We start from the raw sequence: 17,913 nt of genomic DNA, 5'->3' as shown, positions 1-17,913 counted from the left end.
CAGCAATGCAAATCAGTGTGCAGATATCCTCTGCACTTTTGTTTCAAACCTAAATCGTCCATGTGCGGGCGATTCACAGCAGGCAATTCTAAACATTTAGAACGACCTAGAGAGTCTGCATTGGAAAGGAAAATATTTCCATCTTTACATTGGATCCATATAGGGTTACAAGAATGGTAGGCGGATTCATAGGTACATTTGGCCGCGCGTAAAGACCTGCTGCTGCTGAAGTGTTCAGAAGCAATGTTAGGGCAATTTTCCCCATAGTATATTGCAAATACAACCATAGTTCGCAAAGCAAGATCAGAAAATTTTTTCTGGTACAATTACTTCCTTACTCACACTTTATTTTACAAACCGATATTTTTCTCTGGACATGTTTGAAATCACCTCTGTCAGCCTCTAATTTTTTCTTGGAGCGATCAAAAACCTCAAAAAATTAAAATTCGTCTCTCTTTAAACGTTGTGAACTGCGATTTCTAGAAACATGTATCGCGGAAAAGCAAGGAACAATACAAAGCAAGCGTGCGGCGAACGCAAGGGGCAAACAGGCGGGGCGAACGTAAGGAGCGAAACAGGCCGCTATAATAATCGGAATGCAATAAAAAAACTTCGCCTTTTTTAAATCTTGGTTCATTTATTTGAATTTTAAGCTTAGAACTACCTTGAACTTCAAGTGACACTGGACTCTCCTGAAACAAATACTGCGTGCACAGAAAATTGAGAACCTCTTTAACTCGTCACAAAATCCTTCTAAACGACTCGTCACGCAATTCTCCTTAAAGATTTCTAGCTGGTTCGCTACGGAAGATTGCGTGACAAAGTTGCAAAGCTACAGAGTCGTTCTCTCTTAGCTGAGCTAGCAAGGACACGATAATCCTTTATATAAAATAAAACAATCTGTTCAGATAAACCAGTATCTTTTCTTTGTCAAAGGTATTTTGATTAATATGCCTTATGTAGGAAATTTCAAACGACCTCACGCACAACTTCAGAGTAAGTGACCTAAGTGTTCGTTTACGTTCAAATCTTATTTTTCCAAATGGTAGCTTGGTCGTTGCAGTGCGTCCCTAGATCTCCCTAAAAAAGACGAATACCTAAAAGCTTATCGAATTCTGAGTTAACAAGTTTCAGAGCAACTTAACGCGAGCGCTGGGCACAACTTTTGAGGAACAATTGCAGCCAACTACAAATCCTCTAATCAGAAAATTTAAGAGATTCGACACAGAAAATCTTTGAATTTTCCATCTTTCAAAAACTGAAAGCTCTCAGTTTGAGTCTTGGAATAATATACTTTTATTTTTGCTGAAAGTTCTCAGTTCCAAAGTTTCTATGAATAAAGGGGGTAAGTTTCCAGGGAAACTATGGTGTCGCGTCACTAGGGGGTGTAAAAAGATAATTTGGTCTATCAACTGAGTTTATAACGTAAATTTGCCACCGTAAAGAGTTTTTTAAGTTTGCGTTTCAAGCGTCGAAGCACTAACCCCCAAATCATCACCTTAAAAGACCCTTTACGATGACCAATTTACATTATCAACTTAGTTGATAGAAACAAATTATTTAATGTTTCTATGATAAATGACGATTTAAGTTGTGTGATAAACTATCATTTGGCCTTCTTTTTTTCCGTTAAACCAGCACCAGCGTTGAATTTGAAGAATATGATGTCACCATCATTAACAACGTAATTTTTTCCTTCCTGTTTGTATTTTCCAGCAGCCTAAGGGACGAAAAAAAAAACCAGTTAAGATGAAAACAGTCAGACGAAGAAAAGAGAGACAAAGATTAGGGCTATTTTCAATTGAGTGTCCAAAGTAAGCCATGATTGCTTTGGTTTCGCTTTACTTTGCTCTGTGATTGGTCCAGAAAACTCACGCCACTTCACGCCCACTCACTCAGCCAACTAGATTCGAAATTATAAGGTCGTCCGCGTTTTCCCACGCTTAAGGCAATTTGGTTGTTTTTGTACTTATAGTTCACATTGGCTCTTAAGGAATTTCCCTTCTGATTGTTCGTTATGATTACTTATGTTTTCGTTTTTACTACATTCAATCAAAAAGCCCTCTTAAAGTTATTTTCGAATTTTAATTCAACCATATTTCACCTTGACTGCCGACTCTGAACCGAGTTCTTTAAAATCGTCGAATTTCATCACCTCCGCCATAATGAAACCTTTCTCAAAGTCGGTGTGGATTTTCCCTGCGGCTTGAGGTGCTTTAGAGCCTTTCTACAGAGGAAAAAAGCAATAAACTGTCAGATTCTGAATCAGACGCCACTGCGTTTATAAACAAACAATTCACTTTACTGTTCAGCAGAGATTAGCGAAGGGAGAAGGTTAGATGGTTTGAAATCTTCTTGCTTGAATATTTGGAAAGGCGTCTAATTTTCGCGCTTTGTTGAACTTAAAGGATTAAATAGTCTCTCTGACTTTTTGTAGCCTCAACCCCTTTGACTCCCGGGATCTTAATTTTTATTCTCTCCACTAAATGCTACACATTTCTTTGTCATTAGTTGTGAGAATTTGGTGTTAGACCAAGTTAACAACTTCTGCCTGATAAGTTTGAGTATTCTCATTATCAGTTTGTTGTATAATGTAGGGATACGATAAGGAGAAGTTACGTGATAATCACCTCTAGGAGTTAAAGGGTTGACTCTTCTTGAGAAATGACGAATATTTTCGCTCGTCTGTTACACAGATATCATAGGAGTTTAAAATATATATTTGACTGAAACGTTTTTTTCTTTAAAGATATTGGTTTATTCTCACCAGAATCGTCCACGCTTTGACTTCGTCCTTTCCAGCCGTGAAGAAGTACTGCAATTGAAGAGCCTTGAATCCAGTTGTAATAATTTTAGCCAGAGCACTGATAACGAAATTAAAAAAAAAGAAAAAAAAAACAGTAACTCATCTACGTCAGAAGGAGGTGCAATTATTTATCATTTCATCGCCCCTTGATGTAGCTCAGAAAGAAAGGTCTTGAAATTCTTAAAATTATTTGTACGGAATCGGAACAATTTTGTCATAGTTCTACAAAACGATAGTTCCGATGATAGCATAAAGCAATTTTTTTTAATATTTTGAACCAACAATAACACAGGATTTCATTTGTCTTCCTCCACTAACTTCTAATTGGTTAAAAAACTAAGCTACCTTCTCAACCAATTAGATGCAAAACTCAGATTGGTTCCCCGTTTTTTCCCGCGCTTGCAGTTGTTAACACATAAGTTGCGCTCCCATTGGTTCCTTGTGTTTTCAAACTTTGCTCTGGTTGGTCAGTTTTGGTTTCACGACGTGGAATCAGAGAGTCCTCCAAGATGCATCTTTATGCTCTCGATACATGTTGCAAATCCTTCCGCGCTTAGCAAAGGATACGTAATTTTTCGCCCTGGGCGCGACCTGTGATAATTTCTATTTCTGTTCGTGGTACACGTCATCTCTCCAAATCATTTCAGAGACCTACATACAATTCACGCAGCTAGCCACATTTTCTTCAAAAGATAACCTACCACTAAGGCTCACCTTTGGGTACCAAGTTCTTTCAGGTACTTCTCGCCTTCCTCAGGACCCAACTCTATAAGCTTAGCAAAAGAAGGAAAAAAGGGTTTTAACTAAAAGTTTTGGAAAATAAGTTATTCTGATTTAGGGCTCATGGCCTTCCGCAGATTACCATTTGTAAGTTATTTTCAAGAAGGGCGAGCCGTACGTACTCAGAAATTTTCGAACGCTGATGTAACTGTAATCTTAAAAGCCGTAACTAATAAATACCAAAATATCCTTTTATCGTGGCAAAGAAACAAATTTTACAGTTTCTGAATTTTACTTCTCCTCTGAGCATGTGATCCGCACAAATCCCGAAAAGTCAACACACTTTCAATGCCAACGAGATCACAATTGGAATTTTGTTAGAGCACTGTGACAATAGCGAGTGAAATTCAACGGAAATTTTTGTTATTTGAGTTACCTTGTATTCTAAAGCACCGCTTAAGGGAATTATCACAGCTCCGCTATCATTATTGTCCACCCACTCTTTGATCTTCGCCAGCCTAAAATATAAAATAAGAGGGTTTATGTCAAATGTTGAGGTGAAATTGTTATAAGTCGCTCCATGACTTGCGAGTGACAAAGGCGTGGACGTAACGTAACCAAGCCACCTTAGTGCTTGTACGTGAGTCATGTACAATATTGTAGAGCATAAAACACTAACCATTTGTTCTTTTTCCTGATGTAGTCTTTTTCAGATAAATTCACTAGATATATCACAGGTTTTGATGTCAGCAGTAAATGTTTGTTTAGAACTTCGATCTGAAATCAATAAAGCAATCAAGATCATTTTTTTTTCCATAGTCAATCCAGATATAGACATGGAATGGCATCGCGCATGGAATTGTTAAATTAATGAGAACAAAATTTTTCAAAAAATAAGTAACTAAATAATTGAGTATAAAAAAACTTACATTGTTAAAACTTGCACAACATTTGAAAGAATACCTAATAGTTATGTAATATTTTTGAGTGGTAAACTACTTGAAACAAAGTTTTCCATACCTATAGAAAATGAAGTGGCTGACAAAATCAAAAGGACTTCATTTTACGAAACTTTGATCTACAATCCCCGACATATATAATTGGCTAGGACACTTCTCTAGAACATCGTCCTTATCATTCTCCCCCTTTCAATGTTGTTGTTGCCAATGTACCTTAATGCTCTCTCACCAAACAACTTTCAGAGTTGCAGGAGGGGAGCAGGGGAGACAGTAGGTGTCCCCAACAAAATGTGTCTGAGAGTGTACATTTTTCTGTGGCATTGAAAACCTTTTCAAAACTCCTATAAACTGTTAACCCTTTCAATCCAAATATCTCATTAGCAATTCTCCTTTCTGTCTCCCAGACAATTCTTATAATACAAGTTCTGAGAAATTGGTATTGGATCAACTAATAATCCCCTAATTTATATTTTTCTTTATTCTCATCACTCATGGGTGCAAAAAGATTAATAGATTAAAACTACTGACACAGAAGACAATGTATGATCATCATAAAAAATAAATGCCTGATGAAATTGGAAATAGCACCACTCACTAAATTTTGGTAGAAATAAAATTGCCGTGGATGATGATATAACATACTTACTTCGTTGGCAGCCCAAGTTCCAAATCTGACATGCTTTTTTTCTTCAGAAACCCAGTGGTAAATTTTTTTCAAACTCTCCTACAAAAATTTAACAGGATAACAAATGGGAACATTACTTGCAAGTTTTCTTTGAAAGAAAAATCGATTCTCATGGCAAAAATTATTTCAAAAAATAAAGAGAAGAGATAAAGAAAGGTAAGGAAACACAGTCTACTTTACAAAATAATAAAATTATAGATCAGGTTAAATCAAAATATTTTTTATCATCCCTTAAATTAATTCATAAATAATTTAAAAATAATTACAAAATAGTTATCAACATACAAGTTCTCCTAGTCTCTTTTTGTCGCCTCCTCTGACAACTGTTTTGTCCATACTGTTCTGAAAAAGTGATAAAAGGAGTAAAAATTGCATTTAGAAATTAGAAATATCTTTTACACATTTCCTTCCCAAATTTCATTTCACTGAGTCTCTTGTAATTTCTTGAAAAACTCAAAATTTAAACCCTCTGACTGCTAAGAAAGACTAGCATCTAATTTCTCCTTACAATATCACCCCTAAATCACACATTAAGATCATGAGAATAAAGAAAATGATCACCAACTGAAGAAGTTCTAGATTGTTAAACAATTCTCCTTGTCAAAAAAAAAGGAAATGTTTAGAGGACAGTAAGGAGATAATGCATACTGAAATTTGGGTGTAAATGGTTAAGCAATCAATAATTGTAAGTGAACAGTTACAACTTACCACTTTATCTTTGAGATACTCCTCATCCTAAGAAAAGAAAACAAAATTTTAACCACTGAAAAAGCAATATAACAAACTTGATTATCTACCTCTTGTAATTGGCTCCTAAATAAATGTTATCATTTGAGTTTACCTTTTTCCTTAATTCCTCAGAGATGATTCCTAAGTCTCGTATAGGGTTCACATCACCCTCTACGTGAGTTACATCTTCTCCCTCAAATGCACCTGGAGAGAAGCAAGACACCACTTAAAGTAATAAAGGGGTAAGTTTCTAAAGAAACTGTGGTGCTGTGTCAGAGGGAGAGTATAGCAGGTAATTTAGTGCTAACAACTGAGTTGAAAAGCATTAGCCCTTCATCAGAGTGATTGCAATCAAATCCATTGGCTCTGACGAAGGGCTAACGCTCAAAACGTCACCTTTTTTACTCTTTATGGTGGCTAATTTACGTTTTCAACTCAGTTGTTAACACTAAATTACCTACCACTTAAAGTAAATTTGATACCATCAGTATCCATTTTCGCCATACCCTCTCTAAACATTTTCTTTTGTACTAACAAGGAGAATTTGCTTAACAATCAATGCCTCCTAGGCTGGCAACCATTTACTTTATTCTCATAATCATAATGAATGATTCAGCAGTATTACTGTAAGGAGAAATCAGATGCTGGTCACTCAAACTCCAGGTTTAAAGGGTTGAAGGAAAATAGGAGCACAGCCCTTAAAAAGAGTACAATTTTTCACACTCATGTATCATACTGCTATTACCATTACGATAATCATTATGGTCTTTAAATAAGTATAGTTCTAATGATTGAAGATAAAGGAAAATTATATATGTGCACTGCGATGAAGAAATGCAGTCGGTAGAGCACTGCACCGGTATCGCAGAGGTCATGGGTTCAAATCCCGTACAGGCCTGAATTTTTTTTTCAGGTCTTATTTCAAGTAGTGTTCATAGCTGTGAGGATTTCTTATATTCTTTTCTTCATTGCTGTGCACATATATGATTTTCATATATCTACAATCACTATTCATCACTTGGATGGTTTATTTGGCCCCAACATAATGACCAGCTCCCAGCTGGCTTGTTAGCTCAGTTGGTAGAGTGCTGCACCAGTATTGTAGAGGTCATGGGTTCAAATCCCATATGGGCCAGAATTTTTTTTTTTTCAGGTCTTATTTCAACTACTAGTTCAGTAGTGTTCATAGCTGCAAAGTATAGTTATGTTCTGATTTATTTTTCAATAAAGCAACTTAACTGAACTAGAGACTACTTAAAACTTAATGGGTAATTATTTCTCAATGCGTAATTTTCTATGTTGTAAATCTGTAATGTACAAGAGTGGATCAAGTATATTACTCTACATTGAAGAAAAACAAACTTTCATTACATGAAAACCTTTGATATGAAATTGCAAAGCTGTGGTCTAAGAAGATTTACAGGGTGCCCAGAGGTTATGATCTAAGGAATCTGGGGTGGCCAGCTCTCACCAGCTTTTAAAAAAATGAAGTTTTGCAAGTCGCCCATTACGATAAAATTTGGTCACCTGAGGCACCTGAGCTCTGCTAGACCACAGCCCTGAATTGGTCATCATTTTGAAATGACTCCCAAATGACATCTAGTTTGTTACTTACGAATCATATGAAAGATTGCATCACATGCCCATATGTGTGATAAAAATGCATTTCCCAGACCCTAACAAAAACAAAACAGTCACTAATATAAGCATGATAATCCCCTTTTCAGGTTGTGGCTAACTGACATACAATGAATTTTCAAAACTTGACATGTTCCCTTATTTTATTTTGCCTTTTTTAATGGGTGGTAATTTAACCCTTTAACTCCCAAGATCTGATTGTTAATTCTCCCCTGTAGTTGCTACACATTTCCTTGTAAATTAGTTATGAGAACTTGGTGCTAGATCAAGATAGCAGCTTCCACCTGATAAGTTTGAATCTTCTCATTACCTGTTTGCTGAAGAATGTATGGATATTGAAGGGAGAAGTTTTATGTTAATCACTTCTAGGAGTTAAAGGGTAAATAACAAAACTTGTTGGAATTATTGCCACCAAAATTTACAAAATTCACATCAATCTAACCTGCCCCTCATGTGCTCCCTGAACCAAACCTGCAATATCTGTCACATGGAGGAAAGCTGGCACTTTACTGAAAGAGTCAATACAGTAAATCATTTAATACATCTTTGCACTTGATCAATTTTGAGAAATCTTACTCTGACTTCCAACTATTTAAAGATCATTAGAACCAAACACTATCACAAATTATGAAAAAAACTCCTGACCTTGCTGGCTTGTGGTAATCGCATAGAAAATCCCATCTCACATCTGGAACTGCCACTCGACGTACAAGAGAGAAAGGAAAAAATTAAAGAATTATCTTTCATCACCAACATGTCTAGGATTTAAAGAACACTATCTGCTGGCAGTGACTTAAATTTAAAACCCAACAGCAGAGTGTAGAAGAGCCAAATCCATGAAATCAAAGATTAATTTCAACATCAAGTTGAAATTACCATAAGAAAGGGACATTAATTTTTTTTATGAAATTCTACTTTAGATGAATTGGTGCACAATCAAATAGTATTCTCAAGTTGGTGTTTTTCTTTCTTCTCAACACTTTTCTGGTATAAAATCCACTCATATTGTTAGGAGAAATCACATAATGGTCACCGCTGCAAGTGGGAAGGTTAATCCCGAAGGCCAAATATTTTGTTTTTCTACATCAAAAATATACAGCAACTTTTTGGTCTTTTGAGATGGTCTCATCATCCTACTATTATCAAATTAACCTTAAAATTGTCAAGAATTAAACAAAGAGAAGATACTTATTTTCATTAGGATCTGAAAGAAAAGAACAAAAAAAAATGTTTTTAATACATATGATAACTGTCAAGTTTTCATGATGTTTAAATGTTTTATGCTGATCAGTTAAGTGACAATAAAAAAATCTCCTTTCTAAAGATGAGGCCCCAGTTGTTCAAAAGTTGGATAACATGATTGACTGGATATAAACTAGATATGGTTGATAACACTGTACGTTTTCCTATCATTTATCTACTGGCTAGGAATTTATCCATTGAATAGCGTTATCTGACCTTCATACAACTGGGCCGAGATGTTTAGTCTTCTGTATGCACACACCCCCCCCTCCCCCCCCAAACACTTTATAAGGTTTTAAGGTTGCCTTAACCCTTTACATCCAAACATCACTATGCATATTCTCTATACTGTTCTGTATACATTTTCAATGGTTCTAACAGAGAGAATTAGTTTCTCAATCAAGAGCTACTTTAGTTAGTGATCATTTCCTTTATTCTCATGACCTTAATGTGTGAATCAGGGATGATATTGTGAGGAGAAATTTGATGTTAGTCACTTTAAGAGGTCAGAGGGTTGACAGATTATGATAACAATTTCTTCAGTCTTTTCAAGAGAGCTGTGATTTGACAGAAGTGCCTTGTCTATTTGGAAAAAAAGGGTCCTATGCTGAGGGTGTTTCGATCTAAAATGGTATTATTACAAATAAAAGTTTGTTCTACAAAATCTGTTCAAACGAAATCAATTTATACTGACCTATTGTGCAGAAGGGGAAATTTTCAGCTGCTGCTGCACTCTTCGTTAGCACATTGAAAAACGTTGATTTCCTGAAAAGCACACGTGTATAAATAACAGGCTTCGTCTAAATCAAATAAAAGATCGAGTGTTCCGATCAAATGTTCCATCTCCCACGTGAGTCACTCACCCAACGTTCGGAAGCCCCACGATGCCACATTTCAGTGAGGTTCCAAATCGGCCCATCAGAGGCGTAGGTTTTTCTTCTTCCTTCTTTTTAGGGGGCATTTCTAGCCGGAGTGAAACAGAAAAATAACGTAAAAACAACCTGCTTTCAACGTTTACCACTGCTACTGCAATAGCAAAATGGCGGAGTAACATCACAGAGCATACTCAGTTTTGTACGCCGCTGAGACATATGAACAGATTGCTGTCGACAAGGAAGGTATCCGCATTCTGATTGGTCCATGTTCAGCTGATTGAAATTGGCGGGAAATCTGCGAGGTATTTTTAAGTTGAGGAAACACGCGTTTCTTAGACGTGTTTAGGGTTTAATTGAATGTCTTCACTGTCCTTCCTCTAATCTGAGCGACACAAGTAAATCATGCACTTTTTAGAGCGTTACTAAATGATTGAAAACTGTTCGAATTTGATCGCGTGACTCAGTGATCACCCGCGTCATCTGATCGGGCATGATGGAAGGTTTACTCCACAGACACTAATCAAGAAATACTTACGCAGCAAAAATTTGGATTAGCCTGAATGCAGGAAATTTTTTAATTCAAGATTGAAAATAGCTTGTTAAATTTTAAAAGATCAGCTGTCATTCACTTGACATTTTCTTTGAGTATGCAAATTGTGAAAGTCTAGACGCTTCCGTACTTGAGGACTAATGCACAAATATTTACTCTGAAATGACAAGTTACACCAAACAAAAGATGGGGTTGATCGCAGCCTGTATTTTTGTGGTTTACGCTGTAGCAGTTACTCCTGCGTTAGTTATTTCGAGAAAATCAGAGAGATCATTGAGTTCTTCGTTCATGAAATTCTCTCAGCCCGTATTTCCGCAATCGCTGGGCAAGGCTTCTCGACAAATTGTTTAAAAATTACTGTTGTCTCATTGCAAAGGCTAAAACATAGTAGATATCTTCTCTAAAGGATTTCGGAACGTTAAACTTCGATCTAGAGCAGATTTATTTATATGTTTCACCTTATGACGCTATCAACTTCACTTGGTTTCCTAGAAATTTGACAATAAATGTCTGGAGAATGGCGTGGTGCCGATCATTTCCTGGAACAATCACGAAGCGGAGGCACTCGCGAGGGACTATGATCGGGAGAATTACGTAACTTGGTGGACAGCCGTGGCGAGTGAATTAAAGGATAGCTTCAATCTTTTTACTGAACTGGGTCTCGATGGTTAGCTGCGGAGGGGAAAAATCCAGCCGCGGCGAGTCTTTACGAATGAGGCCGGACAAATACAACCGTTAGAAACAGCCGTCCGTTCATCGGGAAACTACTGGAAACGTATTCTTACACTTGGATCACTGGGTAACACAGCCAAAGATTTTGGTAATAAAGATCGTGTAAAATATTTATAAGAACGATCAGTATCTGCTGGCTGAGTGGCATATTTACGCTTCAGGGCCGAACAAGAAGGTTGAGGGGCAGAAGTATTGGAGCGGGGATCGACTCCCGAAAGGTCACGACAACGTCAGGGAAGCGATCAAACAGGCAACAGTGTTCACCCGAAGAAGTAGCCTGTTGACTTATCTTGGTGCATGGACGCCGGCAGACAATACGGGGGGAGGCTTGAGAGAGGTCACAAATTTTGCTCCATTTTTTGCAAGAAAGTTGCGAAAATAAAACATTCCTTGGTCTTTAAATTAACTCGACCGCTACTACGACACAAAGAATTGCGCCAGAATGGCTGACACATGAGCAGGATATAAAGGATCATTGCAGGAGTATTAGAAAACATTCAGAGCGAAACGTGACATACCAAGCAGCCTCACCTGTAAAGATGTTATGTCGAGCTTAAGTATTTTTTGTATACAGTGTAACTTGTAACATCACTGGATCGAATCCACCACTCAGCTGAAAGGTTACGAAATTCTTCACTGTTATTAGATGAGAAACTAAATGCAAAGGTAATTTTATCTGCTTTACTTGTAGTTAATTCAATTTTGTTTTCCTGAGTCCATTTCTACCCTCATTGTCTCGCATTTAGTCAGAAGGCATAATTCTCAGTCAATATCTGATTCTCAAATTTCTATTTCTAGCCACAACTCATTGTGTGTATTCTTTTAAAATACATAGCTGTAGACTGTATGGTACTGTTCTCCGTTTCCTTTTAGCCAAGTGGAAAATGGGTGGGTTTCAAAGAATGGGGTAATTTGGAGAAAAAGGTTTCAACTGAATGAAAATTCTTTATATTGTTTTTTAAACATTTCTTTTCATATAAACAAGAAGAATTTTGCTCCCTTTACAACCTAAGATATTCTCCATACTGTTCTCTATACATCACCTTAAGTTCCAACAAGGAGAATTTGTCTAACAATCAAGTTTCTTTAGTTGGTGACCACTTCCTTTACTCCTGTGACCTTAACAAGATTCATGGGTGATGCTATTTAAAGGAAATATTGGTTGCTAGTCACTCTTAGGGGTCTAAGGTTGGTATTTTTATTCAAGGGTGATATTGTAATAAGAAATTAGATGCTAGTCACTCATAGCGGTTAAAGGGTTAACACAACCCCTGGTTGATATTCAACTTGTTTTTCTCACCGTCAGTCTGCTAAAAAGTTGGTCAATACTCTAGGTATAAATTTTTTCCCAAATGGTTACATGCACATTGAGGGCATCACTCAACCTCTGAGCTTACCTTCATTTCCAGCAAAACATAGAAACATCACAACTGTTCTGTAGGCTACACAAAATAATGGTGAAGTCTACACTTCGGCTAGAGCTTCCTGATTCCTTGGCATGAAGCAACAAGTAGTATCAACACCCTCCCATGGATTGGATGTTAGTCCATCTCAAGGTTCTCCCCATGCTTCCCCGACCATTTGCCAGTACCCATTTACATTCCTAGGTGGAGAGAAACACTTGGAGAGTTAAGTATTTTGTCCAAGGACACAACATCCGCCAGGTCTCAGGCCCAGACCTCTTTACCTGGAGTCCAGTACACCACACAGTAGGCCACTATTAGGCTACATAAGAGAATACCACAATCTTCAAGTTTCATGTACTTATGACTATAACAAAGTTGCAGGAAAGAGTGAACTAAACAAAACTGCATTGAAGACTTCCAGCCCCAAAGTTGAGAGGAGCAGCATGCTGCTTACTCATTCTTTTCTTTAATTTTGTTTGTTTGTTTTTTTTTTGCACAAGACAAATCAAGAGAAGCCAACAATAACTTGTATAAAAGAGGCTGGATGAGAATTTTAAGATGGCAGGATATTAATTCAATACACAACTACCTACTGACATCACACGTCAAGTGCACTGGTTTAGAATGGATTGGCAGAGAAAGACTGCTTCACAGATTAGCAGGGCTCTTAATTAACCCTTAATTTCTCACAGGTAACCAACACAGAATTTCTCCCTACAATATCAATGAATATCAAGCAGACAAGTGATGAAAATTGAGAAAAATATAAATAAGTGGATTATTAGTGGATCCAACACCAAGTTCTCCAAACTAACACCATAATAACTGTATCACAGACAGTAAGGAGAATTGCTAGTGAGATCTTGAGAGTGAACATGTTAATTTGGAATGTTCACCCACTGAGTACCTGTTTCACAACATAGAAATGAAACAAAAGCTTCCACTGGGATTGCTGTGAATGTTTTCAAATCAACTACATATTTCAATACAATGTCATAAATTCCTTCACTAAGTTTAATAAAAATAGATTGGTCAGAATATAACTTCCTCTTTGTACAAATATACATTTCAAAAAAGTTATGCATAATGCTTGCAAAGATCATTCTCATTCAAAGCCAGTAACTTTTAGAAAAATCCTAATTTTCCATCTTTGTTGTTTTCTGTACAAGTCACTCGGGCAAGACTTCTGTTATGCTATGAAGAGAGCTACAATTACAATTTTTTCATGAAAACTAAAAATGATATTAAAATTCCTTTCAGTTTCGGGTGAAACATGCAAGCAGTTATAAATAATTCAATAACTTACAAGGCCTTAAAAAAGTCAGATTGAATTGTAAAAATATAATCATACATCCAGTAGATTATTTAACAACAGAGGGTAGCAAATCCCATCATATATAGACACCTAACTGGTGTGGTAATTTTAAATTTTTCTTATTTACTTCACCACGATTAAGACAACGCAAACTAAAGTTTGCTTTCCCACACATACATATATAGATTATTTGAATAATATACACAACGCTATTCAAATTGGATTCAATCTAATTTGATTAACTCGATCGAAGCACAAAAATCTTGCACATCTTAAATCGAAAGATCACTCTATGTCAGCTTTCCACAAATCTTAAAAACCTAGAGATTTTTGCCACATGTTTGAAATTTACAATATGTTGAACTAAATGTTGCCAATTTTACATCGAAGCATTTTCTCAATTTAAAAAAGAATTAAACATTCTAAGAACTGATTATCAGTGTACTGCAGTTTTTTTTCTTCTCTATTTCTTTAAACACCTTGACTAATGTTTAAGTTTTGTGCTTGTACTAAAATAGCTGTACCCGGAGTTCCATCCATTCGGACTGCAACGAATTCGTGAGCAACACTCATATCGTTTAGATAGTGTTCTGTCGCATCGCCCGTAAAATATTCATTCTCACTCAATTGATTCTGTTCAACGGCGACCGCAACATTTGGAAGATCTACTTCCACAACTGCCGAACGATCACTTTCCACTTTAGTTTTGATCTCCTCAGGCCGTGGTTCAATTACTGGCAAGTTTGAAATTTCTTGTTGAGGGATCGGCCGAATAGCGATGGTTTCTCCTGAGCCCATCACGCCATTCCCTTTGACTGGCCTTCCATTTGAGTGTGTCCGTACATGCTTTGACAGATGATCACTTCGCATAAAACGTTTTCCGCATTCTGGACACGCAAAACGTTTTTCGCCTGTATGAGTTCTTCGATGGCGTTGCAACTCGTCGGATCGAGTGAATCGTTTTCCGCAAAATAGCCAATTGCACACAAATGGGCGCTCGCCCGTGTGCCAGCGCAGATGCGCCCGCAAGTGAGATGTCTTGCCGTAAACCTTCCCGCAGCCTGGAATATGACAGATGTGTTGTTTACGACCATCAGCTGTTCTTCCTTCACCTTCTCTGCAATTAGGACAAGTACAGGCGACCCGTCGAAGCCGCCGATTGCTCCCTTGTCCAACATGAACGCTGACATTTTGAGCATCTTGCGGAGATTCTGGATGAACCTGTACCTGAATAGCTGCGTTTCCGTTCGCAGCGTTTGATGCGGCAGCGATGACGTTAACCGTTCCAGTGGAGAGCCATTTATTCGGTTCTGTGCTTTCTTGAGTTAAAATTATCTGCCCTTGTGGTGTCCTTGTAACTTGAACGTAGGCAGGATTCTGTGCGTTGTTGTCAACTGCCGCTTCTTGTCCCTGTTGCTCAATAATAGACATACCAGCGTCGCTAGTTCCCACTGTTGTTGAGTACGAAGGCGACACTACAAATTGATGCGAAGGACTACTTGTGCTTTTAGCCCAAGATAAAGGCTTTCCTTGCCACCACTGTGCTCCGATCGCAGTGTTATTTTCTCCTGAGTCGGATTTTACCGTCCATACTCCATCTACCGTTTTAGACAAGTCGTATTCCGGAGTATATGCGAGATTAACGCTGGCTTCGGTGTTTGTTACAAGTCCTTGTTGTGAAAGAACAACAGGACTTGATGTAACGGTTGCATAATACATCTGGCCTTGTTCCACCTGGTTTATGGAGGCATATAGACCCGTGTTGGAGTGATTTTGCGTTTGGAGAACGTTTGGTGTATTGGAGTTGTAAACATCGTCATTTGTATGCGACGATCCGTTCTGTTCCGAAACCCACGAGGTCGCGAACTCTTGGTGTGTGTCTAGTTGGTTGATCGGCGCTTGTAGGATATTCTGAGGCGCTTCAAATCCTTGTCCGATCTTGCTACAAGTCGCAGCTAGCAGGGCCAGAGGAGAGGGTTGGATTTCCTGTCGATTAAAAGCGTTTGGTGGGCGGGCACAAGGAAAAGGGGTGTGAGTTTGAAAAGTTGAGTACATTTACCGTGTTGCAAATCAGAATGCTTCACAAAAGATGCACTCCATTTACCTGAGAATTCTGCGGCGGTTGTATATACTCCATTTGTCCCCGATGGAATGTCATGGTCGTCATTACGTTTGAATTGTCGTCTGATTACTTTCACAAATCATTTTTTTACTCCTACCAAACGCCGCATTCGTATCCACGAGCTCCCTTTTCATGACAAACGCTAAGTTCGAGAGGACAGCTGCTTACAGAAGCACTCAAATGGCTTCGCGAAATTGACCAATCACTGAGCGTCTTGCTCCATTTGACTGACAGCGCTTAACGCAATTGTAAAGGGAAACCATGTGCCTCAGCTGTCATTTTCGCTGCTTCGCAACGAGCCCTTAAAGCGAGAATGGAGAAATTTAGTTATCGAGTAAACATCACGTTTAACTTGGTTTCACTATTTGTTTAAAGCGTGGGCGATTAAAAGAAATTTCAATTTTGATTGCCACTATCTTTTTTCGATGCGGAAATTACTTCCTCTCGTACTTTCGTTTACCGAGATCCTGTATTTAAATGCACCTTTTCTTTCAATCAAAGGTTAAAGATTTAGAAACTTATTTGAAGGCGGCTCTATTTGATCTCATCACTGATCTTACCGATAGACAACTTTTGTCGCTATTTACATAGGCTGGTTACTCCGTCAGTTAACAATTTCGTATCAAAAGATTCCAAATTGTTTATCAGGTGGCATGACTCTCTCTAAAACCTTCAGTATTTTTACAGAATAGAAATATCTCGTCTATCAAAACGCTGTCTCAGAAATTTCCTGAAAAACCTTTTTAAAGCCTTCATACAACTTCTGATCGATTATTCCTCTTTTCGGTTCATTTTGGCTTCGATCAGGCTAATGCGCTTAATCATTCTAATTAACTCTTCGATTACTTTTGGAGGGAAGATGTTTATTTGAAGTAGAAAGTCCTAAATCCATAGCGTGCGTCAACCGAATGACGAGTGAAAAGGAAACAGTTGCAGTGCAACTTCGTTGAGAACTAATTTCTACAAGAATAACCTAAACCCTTTAAATCCCGTCAGTGACCAAGACAAAATTTCTCCTATATCTATACAACATCATGCAAACAAGCGATGAGATTAAAGAAAAATATCAATTGTAAAATTACTCATTGATCCGCTACCAAATTCTCCAAACAAACTTAATGAGAATCATTTGGCAGACAGAAGGGAGAATTACTAGTGAGATCTTGGGAGTTAAAGGGTTAATACTGATTTTAATCCATATTCATCAATTACTGGTCTTTTTGTCTGTATTTCACTCAAATTCACTTTGTTTATGCATCAGAAGACATGCTGAAGAGAACACTGATTTCATTCTTTTAACTTAACACCTTCACGGTTTATCGCATACGTTACTCTGAACTTGCGTGTAGGGCAGCACATTTCAAAACATAACGAGATGTTGTAAATTTTCGACATAGCGCTTTTTTCCCAAAATAACTAATACTGGAGGTTATTTTCAATTTTTTTTTCCAATGGTTTTTACTGCTTAGGAGAGGGAATAATAGCGAAAGTGAGTATAGAGCTTACATTCAATTCAATTGTTCTGAAAGGAGAGATACAACTTAACCCTTTCACTCCCAAGATCTAATTAGTAATTCTCCTTACTGTCTGCCATACAATTCTTATGATGTTAGTTCAGAGAATTTGGTATTGGATCAACTAATAATCCCATAATTGACATTCTTCTCTATTCTCATCACCTACCTACTTAATATTGCTTTGATATTGTAAGGAGAAATTCTGACTTGGTCACTTGTGGGAGTGAAAGGGTTAATCCTGTAATAACTGTTAATTTGAGAGGCTATTTTCAACGTCGTTTTCATTCATACTTATACTTACTTGTATAAAGTTCTCGTTTATATAGTTTGGTTTAAAGATGATAGCATCAGTTTTGTGTTTCATATCCTAATGCTTTGATGGTCTCATTAATTTTGAATTATTGCACTCAGTTGAAGCTATCCGTAAGCAGTAACTTTCATGGAGTCCTCTAAATGATAAAAAAATTATTCAGCTCTTGTAAGCCCATCAAATAATCTCTTCTGGATAAATATAAGCCTGGTAAATCTCCTATAAGCCGAGGTTTTAGCAGCGTTTTTCTTTCAGTCCACGCACTTCATCCATATCATTCCCAAACCAGCTTTTTTCGTAGGCTTTG

At 37.4% G+C, this 17,913-nt stretch overlaps 2 protein-coding genes and 1 pseudogene across 3 annotated transcripts; 1 reads left to right on the top strand and 2 right to left on the bottom strand.

Annotated features, from left to right (window-relative positions):
* Positions 1-617: 617 nt before the first annotated feature.
* Positions 618-9,866, bottom strand: LOC113666783 (obg-like ATPase 1). The gene is made up of 16 exons (XM_089194270.1): positions 9,643-9,866; positions 9,474-9,544; positions 8,730-8,741; positions 8,183-8,243; positions 7,980-8,046; positions 7,515-7,575; positions 6,012-6,103; positions 5,879-5,905; positions 5,456-5,512; positions 5,132-5,209; positions 4,206-4,303; positions 3,963-4,044; positions 3,521-3,579; positions 2,768-2,864; positions 2,105-2,227; positions 618-1,720 (listed from the first exon to the last, which is right to left on the bottom strand). The coding sequence occupies exons 1-16, from the start codon at positions 9,831-9,833 to the stop codon at positions 1,607-1,609; spliced, it is 1,290 nt and encodes a 429-aa protein (XP_089050396.1). The 5' UTR covers positions 9,834-9,866; the 3' UTR covers positions 618-1,606.
* A 722-nt stretch (positions 9,867-10,588) lies between these two features.
* On the top strand, positions 10,589-12,473 carry LOC113666794 (uncharacterized; annotated as a pseudogene). Its single transcript, XR_016182935.1, has 2 exons — positions 10,589-11,602; positions 12,346-12,473. The product of XR_016182935.1 is annotated as an uncharacterized LOC113666794 (transcript).
* An 865-nt stretch (positions 12,474-13,338) lies between these two features.
* Positions 13,339-16,155, bottom strand: LOC113666781 (uncharacterized). Its single transcript, XM_027182569.2, has 2 exons — positions 15,762-16,155; positions 13,339-15,643 (listed from the first exon to the last, which is right to left on the bottom strand). Exons 1-2 carry the CDS (start codon positions 15,822-15,824, stop codon positions 14,129-14,131), a joined length of 1,578 nt encoding a protein of 525 aa, XP_027038370.2. The 5' UTR covers positions 15,825-16,155; the 3' UTR covers positions 13,339-14,128.
* Between the last annotated feature and the right edge of the window lie 1,758 nt (positions 16,156-17,913).

Source organism: Pocillopora damicornis, chromosome 14, assembly GCF_964200805.1.
Source record: "Pocillopora damicornis chromosome 14, jaPocDami1.2, whole genome shotgun sequence".
In the NCBI taxonomy this organism is placed as follows: Eukaryota; Metazoa; Cnidaria; class Anthozoa; order Scleractinia; family Pocilloporidae; genus Pocillopora; species Pocillopora damicornis.
This window is presented reverse-complemented; position numbering and strand designations above follow the sequence as displayed.

Coding starts and splice junctions, on each gene's coding strand:
- LOC113666783 (XM_089194270.1), bottom strand. CDS start 9,833: ATGTTACTCCGCCATTTTGCTATTGCAGTAGCAGTGGTAAACGTTGAA. Junction 8,047..8,182: donor GATTACCACAAGCCAGCAAG/GTCAGGAGTTTT, acceptor TGACTCTTTCAG/TAAAGTGCCAGCTTTCCTCC. Junction 7,576..7,979: donor AGGGAGCACATGAGGGGCAG/GTTAGATTGATG, acceptor TGTTTTTGTTAG/GGTCTGGGAAATGCATTTTT.
- LOC113666781 (XM_027182569.2), bottom strand. CDS start 15,824: ATGACGACCATGACATTCCATCGGGGACAAATGGAGTATATACAACCG. Junction 15,644..15,761: donor AACCGCCGCAGAATTCTCAG/GTAAATGGAGTG, acceptor TTTAATCGACAG/GAAATCCAACCCTCTCCTCT.